Source organism: Gymnodraco acuticeps, unplaced genomic scaffold, assembly GCF_902827175.1.
Source record: "Gymnodraco acuticeps unplaced genomic scaffold, fGymAcu1.1, whole genome shotgun sequence".
In the NCBI taxonomy this organism is placed as follows: Eukaryota; Metazoa; Chordata; class Actinopteri; order Perciformes; family Bathydraconidae; genus Gymnodraco; species Gymnodraco acuticeps.
In genome coordinates, this window is record NW_022991969.1 from 123992 (window position 1) to 142500 (window position 18509).

Here is an 18509-nt window from a genome sequence, read left to right on the forward strand (position 1 = left end):
TCTAGAGTGGCTTCCTTTTAATTATGAAAGTGAAACTGAATAATAATAATAAGTCAATTGTTTCCCAATGGAGAGCAAATGGCTTCCTGTTGGCCAACTTCCAACATGTCTTTCTATATTTCTTAAAGGGAGAGTAAATAGGGTAAATAGGGTAAATAAGTAAGTAGGGTCAAAATGTAGAACTAAAAGATATCACTATGAAACTTTCCCCGTTGATTGTTTGTTTGCATTGAGGCAATTTTTGTATTACAAGAAATTACAATTTTGCAAATGAGGCATTATCTATTCCTCACATTTGGTTAATTTAAGATTAATCATATGCATATTGAAAAAGTTAGTAAATGAAGCACCTGAATGTGATTTGTGGATGCTTTTCCTTTCCACTGAAACAAGACATGTTATGGAGATAGCCCAAATCCCCTCCTTTACCAGTGTATTACAATTATTTTCCTTGTATTGTCACCCCTTTTAAAGTGTCTTATTGCACCAATTGACAAGACATTAACATATTAAATGTGAGTCAGGAGCCGTTTAGCTGTTATCTGCTGGTCCAGGGAGCATGAGGCCCGCCTGCATCATATACTGCAGCTTACATTACATTAAGTCACTTGTTAAGACGCTTTTATCCAAAGCGACTCACATACTCAATCCTGTGGCCAATCCCCACAGGAGCAATTTGGTGTGAAGTATCTCAGGGACACAACGACATGCTGACTGCAGTGGGGTTTGAACCTGTGCTCCCCTGATCCGAACACCAACGCACAACCCACTGTACCACACACCTCCCGCCTCCCGTTATATCTGCTATAGCACAGCATTTGTCTTTTATTGCACATTTGAAGAGAAACCTTCATGCCCAAGATCCATAAAGCAGACAGGGTCAATATGTTGGTGACAGGATTTATCCGTTTTAAATATCAATAAATCTGCCAAATATTTCCCAACACGGTTAGAGTTTAATCAGATTATCACATACTAAATGCCACATAGTGAAGCTTTGAGTAAAGGCTTTAGGAGCCTTTTGGGTTTTTGTGGATCCAGGGCTGTTACCCAATGTTCCCCAATATTGATTCAGCATGGAAAATTGTTGCACTTGGACTATTCAAAGACTAAATATAATACCTTACAATCTAAAAGCTTTTACAGTACTGGAATTAATACAAATAAACAAGTTTGAAGACATGATTTAAAAAGACAAATGCTCAACTATATCAACAGAAAAGTTCATTCGATCAGCTCTGGTTATGAATATATATAACTTTTTTTGGACAGTTACATTGATTGTTTGCATTTCAAGCAGCTGCAGAAACCACAAATGGTGTTTTTCACGGGCAGAAAGTCATCTGAGGTCGTCTGGGCAATAAGGCAGGAGATAAGATGGGGTGTTTTTGAAAGAGAAAGTAGTCAGTGCCAGCGAAGTCGCCATATCACTTCCAGATAGCTCAGCAGTTAAAATGGGGACCTTGCATGACCCCCTTCCCCTCCTACATACATGCAGCATTCTCGCTTTAACGCTCATAAGCAGAGGTGGGAAGTAGTGGAGTAAAATACTTTGTTACTGAACTTAAGAACATGTTTCTGGTTTCAGTACTTTACTACACTACTTATTTTCTGACGACTTTTGACTTTGACTTCTTACATTTTGAACACAAATACCTGAACTTTCTACTTCTTACATGTTGAACACAAATACCTGTACTTTCTACTTCTCACATGTTGAACACAAATACCTGAACTTTCTACTTCTTACATGTTGAACACAAATACCTGTACTTTCTACTTCTTACATGTTGAACCCAAATACCTGTACTTTCTACTTCTTACATGTTGAACCCAAATACCTGTACTTTCTACTTCTTACATTTTGAACCCAAATACCTGTACTTTCTACTTCTTACATGTTGAACCCAAATACCTGTACTTTCTACTTCTTACATTTTGAACACAAATACCTGTACTTTCTACTTCTTACATGTTGAACACAAATACCTGTACTTTCTACTTCTTACATGTTGAACCCAAATACCTGTACTTTCTACTTCTTACATGTTGAACACAAATACCTGTACTTTCTACTTCTTACATGTTGAACCCAAATACCTGTACTTTCTACTTCTTACATGTTGAACACAAATACCTGTACTTTCTACTTCTTACATGTTGAACACAAATACCTGTACTTTCTACTTCTTACATGTTGAACCCAAATACCTGTACTTTCTACTTCTTACATGTTGAACACAAATACCTGTACTTTCTACTTCTTACATGTTGAACCCAAATACCTGTACTTTCTACTTCTTACATGTTGAACCCAAATACCTGTACTTTCTACTTCTTACATTTTGAACCCAAATACCTGTACTTTCTACTTCTTACATGTTGAACACAAATACCTGTACTTTCTACTTCTTACATGTTTGAACCCAAATACCTGTACTTTCTACTTCTTACATTTTGAACCCAAATACCTGTACTTTCTACTTCTTACATGTTGAACACAAATACCTGTACTTTCTACTTCTTACATGTTGAACCCAAATACCTGTACTTTCTACTTCTTACATGTTGAACACAAATACCTGTACTTTCTACTTCTTACATGTTGAACCCAAATACCTGTACTTTCTACTTCTTACACTTTGAACACAAATACCTGTACTTTCTACTTCTTACATGTTGAACTCAAATACCTGTACTTTCTACTTCTTACATGTTGAACACAAATACCTGTACTTTCTACTTCTTACATGTTGAACCCAAATACCTGTACTTTCTACTTCTTACATTTTGAACCCAAATACCTGTACTTTCTACTTCTTACATGTTGAACTCAAATACCTGTACTTTCTACTTCTTACATATTGAACTCAAATACCTGTACTTTCTACTTCTTACATGTTGAACCCAAATACCTGTACTTTCTACTTCTTACATGTTGAACCCAAATACCTGTACTTTCTACTTCTCACATGTTGAACACAAATACCTGTACTTTCTACTTCTTACATGTTGAACTCAAATACCTGTACTTTCTACTTCTCACATGTTGAACACAAATACCTGTACTTTCTACTTCTTACATGTTGAACTCAAATACCTGTACTTTCTACTTCTTACATGTTGAACCCAAATACCTGTACTTTCTACTTCTTACATGTTGAACCCAAATACCTGTACTTTCTACTTCTCACATGTTGAACACAAATACCTGTACTTTCTACTTCTTACATGTTGAACTCAAATACCTGTACTTTCTACTTCTTACATGTTGAACTCAAATACCTGTACTTTCTACTTCTTACATGTTGAACCCAAATACCTGTACTTTCTACTTCTCACATGTTGAACACAAATACCTGTACTTTCTACTTCTTACATGTTGAACCCAAATACCTGTACTTTCTACTTCTCACATGTTGAACTCAAATACCTGTACTTTCTACTTCTTACATGTTGAACACAAATACCTGTACTTTCTACTTCTTACATGTTGAACTCAAACACCTGTACTTTCTACTTCTTACATGTTGAACTCAAATACCTGTACTTTCTACTTCTTACATGTTGAACACAAATACCTGTACTTTCTACTTCTTACATGTTGAACACAAACACCTGTACTTTCTACTTCTTACATGTTGAACACAAATACCTGTACTTTCTACTTCTCACATGTTGAACACAAATACCTGTACTTTCTACTTCTTACATGTTGAACACAAACACCTGTACTTTCTACTTCTCTCATTTTCCAAACAGCTGGTTCCTTTAGTCTGAATGTGTGTTTGATGCGTGATCATTATTCTTTAGAGTCATTGCGTGCCTATTGATTTGAACACGATCCGTGTATCCATCATTTCCTGGTCTTCTCTAAAGAAGAGGGACCAATGGAAACGTTGTCATGTTGCCGTTGTTCAGCATGGAAACATTCATTAGCTAACAATGACATTATTGTTCTATTAATATAAGGTACTCTATAAAACAGCTGCTAGTTATGGGTAATTTTTACTGAAGTACATTTCAAAGCCCATACTTCTTTACTTTTACTTGAGTACAGAAGTTTAGTCAGTACTTCTACTTTTACCAGAGTATTTTTAAACACGAGTATCTGTACTTCTACTTGAGGAAAGGATGTGTGTACTTTTGCCATCTCTGATCATATGAGGTTTCATACCAGTAATGGTGCTTGTACAGTTTAGGTTAGATTTTCTGGTGCACAGATAAACATATTGTCCAACGTTTACAATGATTGATGATAATATCTGATATAAATGGATGATTGTATGAGTTATGGACACTTAGAAGACTATTTAAAAACATATAACATCTATTACACATCCACAACAAATGCAGTGTTTAATTAAAAACATATATGTTTTATTTTTTAAACATTGTCAGACTTTGGGTGTCAGCTGTAACCCAGTGGATGAGGGCTGACTCAGCATAATAAGGGGGCTCTCAGTGCCTCTCGCTGTGTAACAAAAATGCAAAGTCATGCTTTCTTTTTCAATGTGGTAGGCGGGTACATCAAGAGGAAAGCATTGATAAGCAGGAGACATGTTTTTCTTAGAAAGTACAGAATATATGTTCTATTCTATGTTGTTAACTTATATGTATTATAAAGATACTAACATGTTGTTGGTTGATAACTATTTGAATTTCTGACAGGTATCACAATTGTCCATCTCAACTTCTGTTATGAATTACACAGTTATATCTGCAGGTTAAAACCTCTCTGCTCCAGGGGAGGCTTGAACTCACAACCTCGGCATCACTCTGCAGGTTACTGTCTTATAAGTACCGCGCGCTGACCGATTGCGCCACTGGAGCACAAAAAAGTGACATACACCAAATTATTAGTCTTGTATATAATCAATGTATCTGTTGCGTGGACTTCCATGTGAAGAACAAAATACCTTAAAGGGGACCTATCATGCAAAGCGCACTTTTTGATGTCTTTTATACATAAATATGTGTCCCCGGTGTGTCAGGGAACTCACGCAGCGTCAGAAAATAAAACCCTTTCTCTTTTCTTCCGTACCCAAATCTTTTAAAAACAGGGCTACAACGAGCGGATACAGATTTGCTGCCGATCTGACGTCAAATCGGCGACGGACCCACAGAAAGTTGCTATCAGAAACAATGCCTGACGTGTTTTGGACGTAATCTCGTCTTTGTTTACATTAGCAAGCCTCGCTAACACTCAGAGCTAACCTGTACTGGAGAGCACATGTGTTTAAAAAGCAGGACATAAAAAAATAACTCACCTTGTGATAAACCCGCAAGAGAAAAAGCATTTGTGCTCCATACTGTTTCAGAAATAATCCTTGATGTGGTTTAGAACAGGATGGCGTTTTATCACAGCAGAATTTAACTTTATCTCCGGTAGAATTCTTTAAACAAGTAAATAGGGTCAAAGGTGGCAATGGAGGCTGTGGCACAGTGGACTAATGTGTTGGTATATGGATCAGGGTAGCACAGGTTCAAACCCCACTGCAGTCAGCATGTCGTTATATCCCTGGGCAAGACACTTCACCCCAAATTTATTTTCAAGCTAAGGACCCAACATCTGCGTTTCCCTAACAGGGCTGCAAAAGAGGGGTATGAGCAGTATGAGGCATGGCATGGGTGATCTGTTTGGTATTTTAAGCAAAACACTTCACAGACATGTTTTGTATAGGTATGGCCCTACAATATATTTGTCCAATATAGCATGATCGACACTTTAAAGAGCCCTATTCTGCTCATTTTCAGGTTCATTTTTGGACTTTGTGTCTCCACTGTGACATGCTTTAATGTTAAAAAATCTCTTTATTTTTCTCATGCTGCAGCACCTCTTTTCACCCTCTGTCTGAAACATCACAGGGCCTTTTTAAGAGTTCCAGACTAACAGAGGTTGTGTGTGTTGTCAGTTCACCTCACTATTAAAACTTCTGTGCTCCAGGTGAGGCTTGAACTCACAACCTCAGCATCACTCTGCAGGTTACTGTCTTATAAGTACCGCACGCTGACCGATTGCGCCACTGGAGCTTGTAAATAGCCTATCACTGTCAAATAATCCCACACAGAAAGTCTGTCAGTTTAATAATGTGAATTAACCTAATAGGGTGGCATATGAAAGCATTTTGTTAATGATCTCTTAAACAATGCTTTCCTCTTATTTTTCTTTTTAGCTGTGACTGACAAACCAAAAACATGACTGCGTTTTAAACTTTATATCAAGAGGAAATGACATACTCTAGACCAGTGGTTCCCAAACTTTTTGTGCCCAAGGCACACCAAAGGACAAGTAAAAATCTCAAGGCACACCTATTGTGCAAAATAGCCCTTATAACACGTGTTATCACTCATATCATGTAAAATATCTGTAAATGTGCATAATTATTTACTAATGCCAAATAAAATGTGACAAAGACAACTATATTACTCATGAAATATTTATTAACGAAATATTTCAGAAATGAATTTGAAACTTTATCAAATTAGGCTTCATCAAAGCAGCAACACACTCATTTAAACCAGACAGGTCACAACATTAAAAATGAGGCAAAGGAAACTCAGCAGAAATTCAGCACATAGAACTGTCAATGCAAGGAAGCTGCACTGTGGTCCTGAACTACAAATTATAAATGTAACATTTCAGCAATCAGCATTGAAACATGTGCTATTGTAAATATTTTGCCGACTTACAAATTAGTGAGAAACATGTGCCTGTCGGGGCGCGCAGCATTTTTTAATCCTTGGTGGCACTGAGGAGAGGGCCACTCGCAAGTCCTGTTCAACAGAGAGCCGTGACCTCCTGTTGTTCTTCATGTAAATCAGACTAGAGAACGCCAACTCCAGAGATGGGGTCGTTACTAATTTGTTTTAATATATTACATATTACTTTTAAAAAAGTAATATATTACACTACTTTGTTACTATCTATATAAAGTAACTCGTTACTTTACTCGTTACTTTACTCGCCGAGCACGTACGAACTGCGCATGCGTGAGTGGCAATAACTATCCTTACCAGCAGGCGGCGGTAGTGTGTATTTGTCATTCAAAACAGGCAACAACCGGAAGACAGAGAAGAAGAACAGACTACGTGATATCAACAAACAACAAATAGCGTGTGCGGTAGCTTCACCTTAGCATGTGTTCTTTGCAGGTGCTTGTTGAGGTTTGACGTGGTGTTTGCAGCAGTGGATAACAGCTTCTGGCCTGGACACAGTTTGCACCTCACCGTCACATTCCTGTCTATTCTTCGGACGAACTCAAAGTAATGGGCATACCTCCACCCCTCGAAAGTTATCGCTGACTCAGCCATGTTTATGCATCACTGCACGTGGAGATGTGGACGCACAAGTCGCGCAGATTACGTACATATAAACCTACAAAGTACTGATATAGTAAATAAAAAAAATATTATTTTTGTGTAGTTGTATATTGCAATAATAAGGTATGGTTGTCACAAAATCCCACGGCACACCCGGACTTGCCTCACGGCACACCGTTTGGGAACCACTGCTCTAGACTTGCCTTGGACAGAAGGCATTGCTGTTGCTCTGTCTGTGTTGTTGTGATAGTAGCAGGAGGTTTCATCTCTTCCTCACCAGTAATGGGCGCTGTTTCACTCTTTTGCTTACTTACTGTTGATGAGATTAGAGTCTCTGCATACCAGAGCAACCACTGTGTAGAAAAACTCACCAAATGTGGTCAAACTGGTCCGTCTGTATCGGTTCCTACACATTTGTTTTGCTCAATTCCATAAAATAGAAAATGGTGATGATGTTTTTAGACAAACAACCAGTGACCCTAGAACTAATATAAACATTGGAAATGCTATTGATCACAAGGTCTCTAACTGGAAAATGAAAAATAAGACGTAAAATGTCACACTCAATGAAATAAACCAAATCAATAAGCTGTAACTTTTAAAACTTCCTTATGTTGACCAATATCTCCTGTCTAAATGTATGATTGATTTATCTCAAACAGGTGGAATCAATGTGAATATTACCTTGTGTGTGTATAATATAATTACTATGTAAGTGGGCTCCAGTGGCGCAATCGGTCAGCGCACGGTACTTATAAGACAGTAACCTGCAGAGTGATGCCGAGGTTGTGAGTTCAAGCCTCACCTGGAGCAGAGAAGTTTAGCTTTTCTAGTCATCTGCACGCAACATGAACGTTTTAAAAAGGTGTTGGTGCTGCCGGATTTGGCACCCCCACTTTAACTTTGTCCTAGATAGTCGTACTGTCACCAAAATCAGACTGGTGTTTGCTGTTCACCTGTAGTTTGTGCAGACAGAAACATTTGAGGTTCTCTCAGCAGGTGAGAAAGTAAAGAGGGGCTTCCACATGAGGCAGACCAGGTGTTGGTGCACAGGTAAGATAGGCGCTGTGGCTTAGAGGTAAAGCGCCTGTCTCGTAGATCGCGGGTTCAAATCCCAGCAGTGCCTCTTTGATACAGAGAATATCAGCACTGAATGCAATTTACAATATCGACCAAAAAAGGTTAGTTTCACATCTCCACACAATCACATCCAACATTGCGCAGGTAAAAGTGCACTCTGGATCGTTCTTTCAAACAAAGTCTCTTTATATTCAGAGTTACTCACCTAAACTCATTGTGTGGATCTGCAGGCTTTAAAAAGTGAGTAAAATCAACTTCCTTTTAACAAAAAACATTTGCAAAGTAGGCACTGTAGCTTAGCGGTAAAGCGCCTGTCTAGTAAACAGGAGATCCTGGGTCCAAATCCCAGCAGTGCCTCTTTGTTACAGAGAGCATCTTTTAAGATAAACCTCTCATGGAACAGTAAATGTTTGGTATAGTTTGTGCTTCAAAAAGGCTTAGATTATGGTTTAAAGTTGACTGTTATCCACCTCTGAATTAATGGTTTGGATTCATTTGTGTGTATAAACTAGATTTTGTTAATCTAGATTTATCTGATGCCCACTGGTAGATATCTATATAAAGAACGGTATTTGAGAAAATCATAATTTATAGAGGTTGGGTGTTCCTAAAAGCACCCATTTCACTTTCTAGTGACAAATTAAAGCCTAAACGAAAGACTCTCTAGTCTAGAGCATGGGAGAGGGTTTGGTTCTAATAACAGAAACATTTAGAAAATTCAAGGGTAATGCCTATTGTTTTTGATATTGTTGACATTTTGTGCTCCAGTGGCGCAATCGGTCAGCGCGCGGTACTTATAAGACAGTAGCCTGCAGAGTGATGCCGAGGTTGTGAGTTCAAGCCTCACCTGGAGTAGAGAAGTTTAGCTTTTCTAGTCATCTGCACGCAACATGAAAGTTTAAAAAGGTGTTGATGCTGCCAGATTCGGCACCCCCACTTTAAAGGTGGGGTAGGTAATTTTGGAGCAACCAGCTCGAGTGCGCTAGAATTTGAAAATACACAGCCGGAACGAATCTGCCACTTCCTTACAGAGCCCCTCCTCCAACACACACGAACGCGCACATGACCAATGAGGGCACCAGATAAGTGTGTGCACAGATGGAAGGCTGACAGGCAGGTCGGCCATCCAGTTATTTTAGCCGGGCCGGCTAAAATGATTGGTCGTGCTTTTTACAGTACTACGGCTTCCACCGATTAATTTTTTTATGGATTTTTTGTCAAAGAACTTAAGATATTCATTGCTATCGGGATGTTAAGAGCATTCCATGGAATATAACAAAAAGTGTTTCTCAAGCCGGTTTCTCAAACTTACCTACCCCACCTTTAACTTTGTCCTAGATAGTCGTACTGTCACCAACATCAGACTGGTGTTTGCTGTTCACCTGTAGTTTGTGCACACAGAAACATTTGATTCTGGGCTCAGCAGGTGAGAAAGTAAAGAGGGGCTTCCACATGAGGCAGACCAGGTGTTGGTGCACAGGTAAGATAGGCGCTGTGGCTTAGTGATAAAGCGCCTGTCTCGTAAACAGGAGATCCTGGGTCCAAATCCCAGCAGTGCCTCTTTGTTACAGAAAATATCTCTTGGATTAAGTGTGTTATCCACCTCCAAATTAGGGGTTTGGTTTATTTTGGGCGTAAAACTATATATTAGTGCATTCCCCATCTAATACTTGACCGTGACAGGATGCAACATTACAGCTCAAAATATTGTTATTTTGGGACTTTATGAATACAATATTTAACAGCCCGAAAGAACATGTGTAGAGATAAAGAGAAACAATGGAATTTACAAAGTAAGGAGGTAGTAATTGTATAAAAGGCGCTGTGGCTTAGTGGTAAAGCGCCTCTCTTGTAAACAGGAGTTCCTGGGTTCAAATCCCAGCAGTGCTTCTTTGATACAGAGATTATCTCCAAATTTCAAAGTTCAAAGTTTCAAAGTTAGTTTCACATCCCACCACAAAAGTGGCCTCTTCAATGTTCTTTCAAACAAAGTTACGTTTATATTCAGAGTTACTCACCCAAACTCATTGTGAGGATGGATAGGGTTTAAAAAAGAGTCAAATAAATTTCCTTTTAGCAAAAAAACTGTTGCAAAGCTGAGTGTTTTTGATCTAGTACTTTTTCAATCTGCTATCCCACTGTCTTCTTGCAACATAAATTGTGGTGAAGGAGGCGCTGTAGCTTAGCGGTCAAAGCGCCTGTCTTGTAAACAGGAGATCCTGGGTTCAAATCCCAGCAGTGCCTCTATGTTAAGGAAACTATCTCTTGAATCAGGTGTGTTATCCACCTCTGAAATAAGGGTTTGGTTTAGTTTGGGCGTAAACTATATTAGGCCATTACCAATCTAATACCTGACTGTGACAAGCGGACAAACACGATGCAACATGACAACTAAACATGTTTTCTGTTTGGGATTTTATGAAAGCACATTTTCACAGGGTGAATAAACATTTGTAGAAATAAAATGACTCACTAGAAGTTAAAAAATAAGGAGGTAGTGGATGGAGAAACGGGCGCTGTGGCTAAGTTTTAAAGCACCTGTGAACAATGAAAGGAAACTACTGAGCACAGTATCTGATAAAAATGAAAACTCTAGGAGCGGTGCTGTGGCTTAGCGGTAAAGCGCCTGTCTAGTAAACAGGAGATCCTGGGTTCTACTCCCAGCAGTGCCTCTTTGTTACATAGAGCATCTATTTAGATACAGCTCTCGTCGTTACCACGTTCAATTACATTCAATAGTAAATGTTTGGTAAGGTTTGTACTTGAAAATGACTTAGGTTATAGTTTAAAGTTGACAGTTATCCACCTCAGAAGTAATGGTTTGGGTTAGTTTGTGTTTATAAGTTAGATTTTTTAAATCTAGATGTATCTGATGCCCACTGGTAAATATCTATATAAGGAACAGTAATTGAGAAAATCATAATTTATAGAGGTTGGGTGTTCCTAAAAGCAACCGTTTTCACTTTCTACGGACGAATTAAAGCCTAAAAGAAAGACTCTAGAGCAGGGATGGGCTACTTAGATGGTGGGGACCACATCATTTATGTACTGGCCACCAGGGGGCCGCAGAGTTATACTTGGAACACACACACAAATTCCGTGTATTGTGTGTAATTATTAACAAATATACTGACACAAGTCTGACATCTTCATTGACATTTTTCAATCTTTCAGGGAACATCCTCTATGCTCACTAAACAAATATCAGTTCACAGAAATGTTATTTAATTTTTACAAGTGGCATGTTTGTGTTGAACAGGTTATTTAACAGTGGAATGAAACTATTTTAAACTATTGGAAAGCACGGAAAATGCATGTGCATTAAGATTAAACATTAAGATGACATTGTGTACGCAGCTCGCAACATAACTAGGAGTCTAGTGGACGGTATCAGTACTACAAGTAATACAAATAGAGCAGAGGAGAGTGTTTGGTTATAATAACCGATACATTTAGAAAATTCAAGAGTAATGGCTATTGTTTTTGATATTATTGACATTTTGTGCTCCAGTGGCGCAATCGGTCAGCGCGCGGTACTTATAAGACAGTAGCCTGCAGAGTGATGCCGAGGTTGTGAGTTCAAGCCTCACCTGGAGCAGAGAAGTTTTAACCTGCATTCAAAGGATATTATCTGGGTTACACTACTTGGAATGAAGCAGACGGAAAGTATTTTTCGGTGCTCATTGAGTCATTCATTAAATCTCACAGGCCAAATATTGATGAATGTGACAGAAGCCATATGCATTGGACACACGGTAAATATGGTCATATGGCTTTGGTTTGCTTTGGTTACAAAAAAAGAATTCAGCAGAGGGAATGAAAAGTAAACTATTGAGAGGCGCTCCAACTCCCAATACCATGTATAAGCAACAGTGCAGAGGAATATTATATATATTAAACTACTAAAATATCTGTTATTGAAACGTTGACAGTGTTTGTGAGACAATAAACACACAGAAAGTCAGGTTAAACCAACTCCACAATATATTCATATTATATAATATCATGTTCATCATATTACATTACATGTTTTGTTTTATGTCATCCTTATTGTTGTTCTGTTGTTTGTATGTTACATGTGTAACTAATGTGCTGCAGGTCACCCTTGAAAAAGAGATCTTTTGATCTCAAGGGGCTTCACCTGTCTAAATAAAGGCTACAAACAAACAGCTGTGTTTCATCTCATTATTGACCGACCACTGAGTGATGCTACACATCCATACCTGAGACCTACAACTCCAAACCCCCCACAACACACACCCTTACCTGAGAGGGGGATTGGAGGATATTTGCATGGGTGTGACTTCCATTGTCTTTGACTCTCTCAGAGAGTTAATTGACCCCCACCCACAATTCACACCCTGACCTGAGAGGGGGATGGGAGGATGTGTGCATGTCTGTGTGTTTGAAAAAGACAAAGAGAATGAAAGTCACACAGAGAGAAAGTTTGACTAAAGCCATAAACAGACAGAAAGTCAGGTTAAACAATTTCCACAATATTGAAAAGTACTTGATATACTTAAAGGCTTGATGCCTGCAACAGGATATTAGATTAATATATGTATTATTTTAATCACAGAGTAACAAGACACACAATCAAAGTGAAGGTTACAAAGTATTCATTGGAATTGATAGTTATATGTTTCTTCTCCTTCCTAATGGTTCAAATGAACATATTATTTGCTGTACCTAACCATGTATAAACAACAGTGCAGAGGAATATTATATTAAACTACTAAAATATCTGTTCAGCTACTCTCCTCTGTCATCTCAGTATCCTGAGTTGTCCCACCCCCCACACTGGTGTGTGAGGAGAGGAGATATCACAGTCACACTGAGCTGTAGGCACAGAGATGTTATTGAAACGTTGACTAAACGACAGTGTTTGTGAGACAATAAACACACAGAAAGTCAGGTTAAACCAACTCCACAATATATTCATATTATATCATATCATGTTTGTCATATTACATTACATTACATGTTGCTTGTTTTGCTAAAATAAAGCTGTAAAGACTTGTTTTGAACACACATTAATGTGCGTTGACATCTTGCAATAACTAACACATGTGTTTGTTTACCCGAAATCTCAACCTTCACAGACAGTCTGCGTATATTAGTTTTTTGACTTAATTAGTAGATGAACATGGTTTAAGTTGAACATGTTCTACAACTAAATCAGTGTCTCTCTCTTACACATGCAAATATGTCCCCTACCAAACGACTGTCCACTTCAGACCTTTTGTTTCAGAAATTGCATTTGCATCGTGAGATGATATGACTGGCCTCGTCAAACCTGTTATTCCAGAGTAACAACACACACAAATGTAACAAAGTATTCATTGGAATTGATAGTTATATGCATTTTAATGTTTTAAAGTGTCTTTTTGAAATGTGTTTCTGTTTCATTTCTATGTTTTTTTTCAACTTCCACTTTGAATACTCACACTGAGAATTCAATATTTAATCCAGCTTTTATGTTGACTTTGTCAGACTAAGAACAACAATTTCATTTTTAATTCAGTACATCTTCTAAATTAAAATTTAAAAAGACTTATCAGACATATTACACGTTTTTAAATGTCTTTCTACATGTGATTATTTTGTTTGAAAAGTTTTTAGATGCTTCTATTCATGTTATTGATTTGTGTCAATATTATAGACCACTTTGAATCTCCATCCCCCTCAGGGGCGGATCAATTACTAGGGGGGAGGTGGGCGGGGCTGGGGTGAGGTATATAAGCTTCTCCTTTTATTCATTGTTACAGAGCTTCAACCTGTTCACTCAACTGATCAACAACCGAACAACAACTGAACCGAGAACTGCTTTGAGGATGCCTCAACAAAAGGCTAAGATGTAATATTTTCTTGTTATATTATTAAATATATATTTTTCATAATAAATGTTTAAAAGCTTTTCAGCATGTCTTTTGCATTTATTGGTTCAAATGTTCAAATGTAAAGCCCTGGAGGTGCTGGTACCACCTTTAAAGAAGTTAATTATTCATTTTGTGTTTCCTCAAAGAAACCGCAACGCTATCTACTGTCTGATGTGCAGCAAGATACCTATCAGCATCAAAAGACACTTGGAAGATCGGTGCATGAAAGGATGCAGTGCAGTGGAAATAGCGGCTCAGGTGGATATTGCAAAGCAGTCCACCAGGGTGTGGACCGCGACACAAAGGGTCTGGGAATACAAAACCTTAGTAAAGTTACTGCCCGATCATGCCTCCCGTATGGCAATGGTGAAGTATCTCATTCTGAATGGCTACTTCATCCTGAACAAGCCTTTTATTGAAGATATGGACTGTGCGTGTGGACGTGAGGCACCCGGGACTTCCGACTCTGTGACTGCTACCACCTCAGCAGTCGCCACCTCAGCTCCCACTGATGACTCTGCGACTCTTGCCACCTCGGCAGTCGCCACCTCAGCTCCCACTGATGACTCTGCGACTCTTGCCACCTCAGCAGTCGCCACCTCAGCTCCCACTGATGACTCTGTGACTGCTACCACCTCAGCAGTCGCCACCTCAGCTCCACTGATGACTCTGCGACTCTTGCCACCTCAGCAGTCGCCACCTCAGCTCCACTGATGACTCTGCTGACTGCTACCACCTCAGCAGTCGCCACCTCAGCTCCCACTGATGACTCTGTGACTGCTACCACCTCAGCAGTCGCCACCTCAGCTCCCACTGATGACTCTGCGACTCTTGCCACCTCAGCAGTCGCCACCTCAGCTCCCACTGATGACTCTGCGACTCTTGCCACCTCAGCAGTCGCCACCTCAGCTCCCACTGATGACTCTGTGACTGCTACCACCTCAGCAGTCGCCACCTCAGCTCCCACTGATGACTCTGCGACTCTTGCCACCTCGGCAGTCGCCACCTCAGCTCCCACTGATGACTCTGCGACTCTTGCCACCTCAGCAGTCGCCACCTCAGCTCCCACTGATGACTCTGTGACTGCTACCACCTCAGCAGTCGCCACCTCAGCTCCCACTGATGACTCTGCGACTCTTGCCACCTCAGCAGTCGCCACCTCAGCTCCCACTGATGACTCTGTGACTGCTACCACCTCAGCAGTCGCCACCTCAGCTCCCACTGATGACTCTGCGACTCTTGCCACCTCGGCAGTCGCCACCCTCAGCCCCCACTGCTGACTCTGCGACTCTTGCCACCTCAGCAGTCGCCACCTCAGCTCCCACTGATGACTCTGTGACTGCTACCACCTCAGCAGTCGCCACCTCAGCTCCCACTGATGACTCTGCGACTCTTGCCACCTCAGCAGTCGCCACCTCAGCTCCCACTGATGACTCTGTGACTGCTACCACCTCAGCAGTCGCCACCTCAGCTCCCACTGATGACTCTGTGGACTCTACCCCTCAGCAGTCGCCACCTCAGCTCCCACTGATGACTCTGCGACTCTTGCCACCTCGGCAGTCGCCACCTCAGCTCCCACTGATGACTCTGCGACTCTTGCCACCTCGGCAGTCGCCACCTCAGCTCCCACTGATGACTCTGCGACTCTTGCCACCTCAGCAGTCGCCACCTCAGCTCCCACTGATGACTCTGTGACTGCTACCACCTCAGCAGTCGCCACCTCAGCTCCCACTGATGACTCTGCGACTCTTGCTACCTCGGCAGTCGCTTGTACCGCCTCTTCCTCACCACAAGAGGAGGAGGAGACCGATTCCAGTGAAACACCCTCTTCTGACGAGATGACAAGAGACAGTTCCAGGAGAAGGTTAGTACAACAGATGTATTTGAAATGTTGTACAGTTTATCACCTATGAATTGACGTGTAAACTTGTAGTCAGATTTTTTTTAATCATGATGTCCTTCATTTTCAAAGGTATTCCACGGGCACTGTGCGAGAAGCAATGCAAGCTGGCGGTATGTATGAAAAGTGCCCACCGGAAAGCAAGCTTCTTGTGGGCTTCAAAAATCACCTGATTGGCGCCCTACAGGTCCAAAACTGCCAACAGGCGGTAAGATATATTAACTCACAGCACATTCAGTTTGTCTAGTTTATTTACAAGATGTGGATGCTAACAATTGTTTCTCAACTTCCTTCAAAGGTTGACAATGTGTCCCGGTTCCTACGCTATATGCAGCCGGAAGGAGAACCTAATTTAGAATTCCTGACCAAGACAACAGAGACCATGGACTACATGAGGGCCCTAAACAACTCAGGCTTGTGTGCAGCCACTATCCTCAATTACATGAAGAACATAATCAGGTTCCTGCAGTACTTGAAAGGGAGCGTCGATATGAATGAAGACGGGATTAAGATTCAGAAGTACATCGACTACTTGAAAACCATTCGGAAACCTGTTACAAGGAAACATTCAGGGAACGTATGCAGTACGAGGTACATGTTTTACCTTTACGATTCATTCTGTATTGTCCTTCTGTGTTGTACTTAATGTTTTCTCCTAGTACAATCCTGACTGTTATAAACAACCTATTTCTCCTTTTTATTCTTTGTTTAGATACGATCGAATTGTGGAAGGCATGCCCACCGTTCGTGACTGCAACCTGGTTTTGCGGAGTGGAAAGAAAAGGTTCTTGGACATATACAACAGGATGGCTATCTCTAAGATAGTGGTCTCGCCAACTGATAAAACGTGGTACCGCTACTACTGTGAAGCAGTGATGATGTTGCGCCACTTTCAGCGACCAGGAGTTGTTGAAGGCATGACTGTAAGTGGGAATTCAGCATTTAATTCAGCATTTACGAATTAAGGGTTTGAAACGTGGGGAAAAGTGCTGTAAATAGAGACATATTGTATATTATATATTGTTAATTGAGTTTTTTAGACATTAATGCATTTTAATTTGTCATTGTTTTCCAGGTAACAGAGTGGGTTAACCGTAAGCTTACTGACGGAAGATATCTGATCTGCATCAAGAATCACAAAACCGGGGCCACGCATGTTGCAACAATAGCCTTAACGTTGGAGGAGGAAGCTGTAAGTTATTAAGCAGCAGAATGTTTTATTATTACGCAAAGTGTTTAGTGTATTACAGTCAAGTAATTTACTTCCTTGTTCCCACAGTGGTACCAGGGGTACTATGAGTTTATTCGCCCTGAGTTTGTGAGAGGGGAATGCGACTGTTTCTTCTTGTCTGCCAGAGGGATACAGATCACGAGTGGCTCAATTGACCTTTTGCGACTCCGTGAAAGGTATGAACCAATATAAAGCCATGTACTGAGGTGTTTTAACAATTCCTTATATTTAATCCTTTTCTTTAACAGGCACCGTATTAACATTTAATGTCACATTTAGTTTTTTCAGCTGTGGCATCGATGATAGTTGCACAAGTGTCCAGGTCAGAAGGGCCGCTGAGACTCTGGTAGAAACCAGTTTCACAGAGACACAAAAACAAAATGTGGCTGCCTATATGTGCCATTCAGACCACATGGCAGATAAACACTACAGGATGCCAGTGCCTTCAACTTTAGTGGCCACAGCTGTCCTGTTGGACACCCTGCCTGGGTATGTTTCTTCACCTTACATTGACATAGCACATCACAATGACATGAGTCAGTTGTCCAATTTCTAATATGTTGAATCATATTTTCCTCTATTTCACAGCTATACTCCTGATTGTTACCTCCCTACCGAAACTGATTCTCCCGGCTCGTGCATGTCAGGAAAAGAATTCTCTGACTTTCAACAGACATTTCCTGTTTCAAGGGACTGCCAGCCACCAACAAAGAAGCAGAGGGTCGAAGCAGGGTTTTCTTAGAACCGTGTATACTATGACAAGTGGCGAAAATGCCAGTATGCCGATCGACAGGAACATCTGTTGTGTAAGTATTGGAATCATTAAAAGTTGGCAATTGTATTCAGTGTCACAAATTCATGACTGAATTTATCGTATCCTTTCTTTCAGCATACTACACATATCAGAAGCCATCAGGCGGAAAGATAGAACGTCTCATTAGCAAGGAGGGGTGGACGTCCAACTGTCCCAAGGCGCAAGACATTTTGGACATGTGGACACCAGCCCTCAAATACGTCATTGCGAGTGATAAGAACATCTTGAACAGTTGTTCTCGGCAGAAGTGGAAAGGCCTTGCCATCAAATCTTTTGATGGAC

The 18509-nt window shown here is 40.3% G+C and overlaps 1 protein-coding gene and 10 non-coding genes across 11 annotated transcripts in view; 9 read left to right on the plus strand and 2 right to left on the minus strand.

Annotated features, from left to right (window-relative positions):
- Positions 1–4739: 4739 nt before the first annotated feature.
- On the minus strand, positions 4740–4833 carry trnai-uau. Its single transcript has 2 exons — positions 4796–4833; positions 4740–4775 (listed from the first exon to the last, which is right to left on the minus strand). It is a non-coding gene; the product is annotated as a tRNA-Ile (tRNA).
- Positions 4834–5939: 1106 nt separating this feature from the next.
- Positions 5940–6033, minus strand: trnai-uau. The gene is made up of 2 exons: positions 5996–6033; positions 5940–5975 (listed from the first exon to the last, which is right to left on the minus strand). It is a non-coding gene; the product is annotated as a tRNA-Ile (tRNA).
- A 2009-nt stretch (positions 6034–8042) lies between these two features.
- On the plus strand, positions 8043–8136 carry trnai-uau. The gene is made up of 2 exons: positions 8043–8080; positions 8101–8136. It is a non-coding gene; the product is annotated as a tRNA-Ile (tRNA).
- Positions 8137–8688: 552 nt separating this feature from the next.
- trnat-agu lies at positions 8689–8760 on the plus strand. Its single transcript has one exon. It is a non-coding gene; the product is annotated as a tRNA-Thr (tRNA).
- A 404-nt stretch (positions 8761–9164) lies between these two features.
- Positions 9165–9258, plus strand: trnai-uau. The gene is made up of 2 exons: positions 9165–9202; positions 9223–9258. It is a non-coding gene; the product is annotated as a tRNA-Ile (tRNA).
- Positions 9259–9891: 633 nt separating this feature from the next.
- Positions 9892–9963, plus strand: trnat-cgu. Its single transcript has one exon. It is a non-coding gene; the product is annotated as a tRNA-Thr (tRNA).
- Positions 9964–10221: 258 nt separating this feature from the next.
- On the plus strand, positions 10222–10293 carry trnat-ugu. The gene has a single exon. It is a non-coding gene; the product is annotated as a tRNA-Thr (tRNA).
- Positions 10294–10574: 281 nt separating this feature from the next.
- trnat-ugu lies at positions 10575–10647 on the plus strand. Its single transcript has one exon. It is a non-coding gene; the product is annotated as a tRNA-Thr (tRNA).
- Positions 10648–11003: 356 nt separating this feature from the next.
- trnat-agu lies at positions 11004–11075 on the plus strand. The gene has a single exon. It is a non-coding gene; the product is annotated as a tRNA-Thr (tRNA).
- An 832-nt stretch (positions 11076–11907) lies between these two features.
- trnai-uau lies at positions 11908–12001 on the plus strand. Its single transcript has 2 exons — positions 11908–11945; positions 11966–12001. It is a non-coding gene; the product is annotated as a tRNA-Ile (tRNA).
- Positions 12002–14995: 2994 nt separating this feature from the next.
- LOC117536066 overlaps positions 14996–18509 on the plus strand; it is a 3520-nt gene continuing 6 nt past the window's right edge. Inside the window, exons 1-10 of the mRNA XM_034200803.1 lie at positions 14996–15557; positions 15789–16146; positions 16255–16390; positions 16481–16773; positions 16895–17105; positions 17258–17374; positions 17462–17589; positions 17693–17902; positions 18002–18219; positions 18303–18509. The exon at positions 18303–18509 is cut by the window's right edge and continues 6 nt beyond it. Of these exons, the coding sequence (XP_034056694.1) occupies positions 14996–15557; positions 15789–16146; positions 16255–16390; positions 16481–16773; positions 16895–17105; positions 17258–17374; positions 17462–17589; positions 17693–17902; positions 18002–18155 (2169 nt within the window). The 3' untranslated portion in view covers positions 18156–18219; positions 18303–18509. The remainder of the gene's footprint in view (positions 15558–15788; positions 16147–16254; positions 16391–16480; positions 16774–16894; positions 17106–17257; positions 17375–17461; positions 17590–17692; positions 17903–18001; positions 18220–18302) is intronic.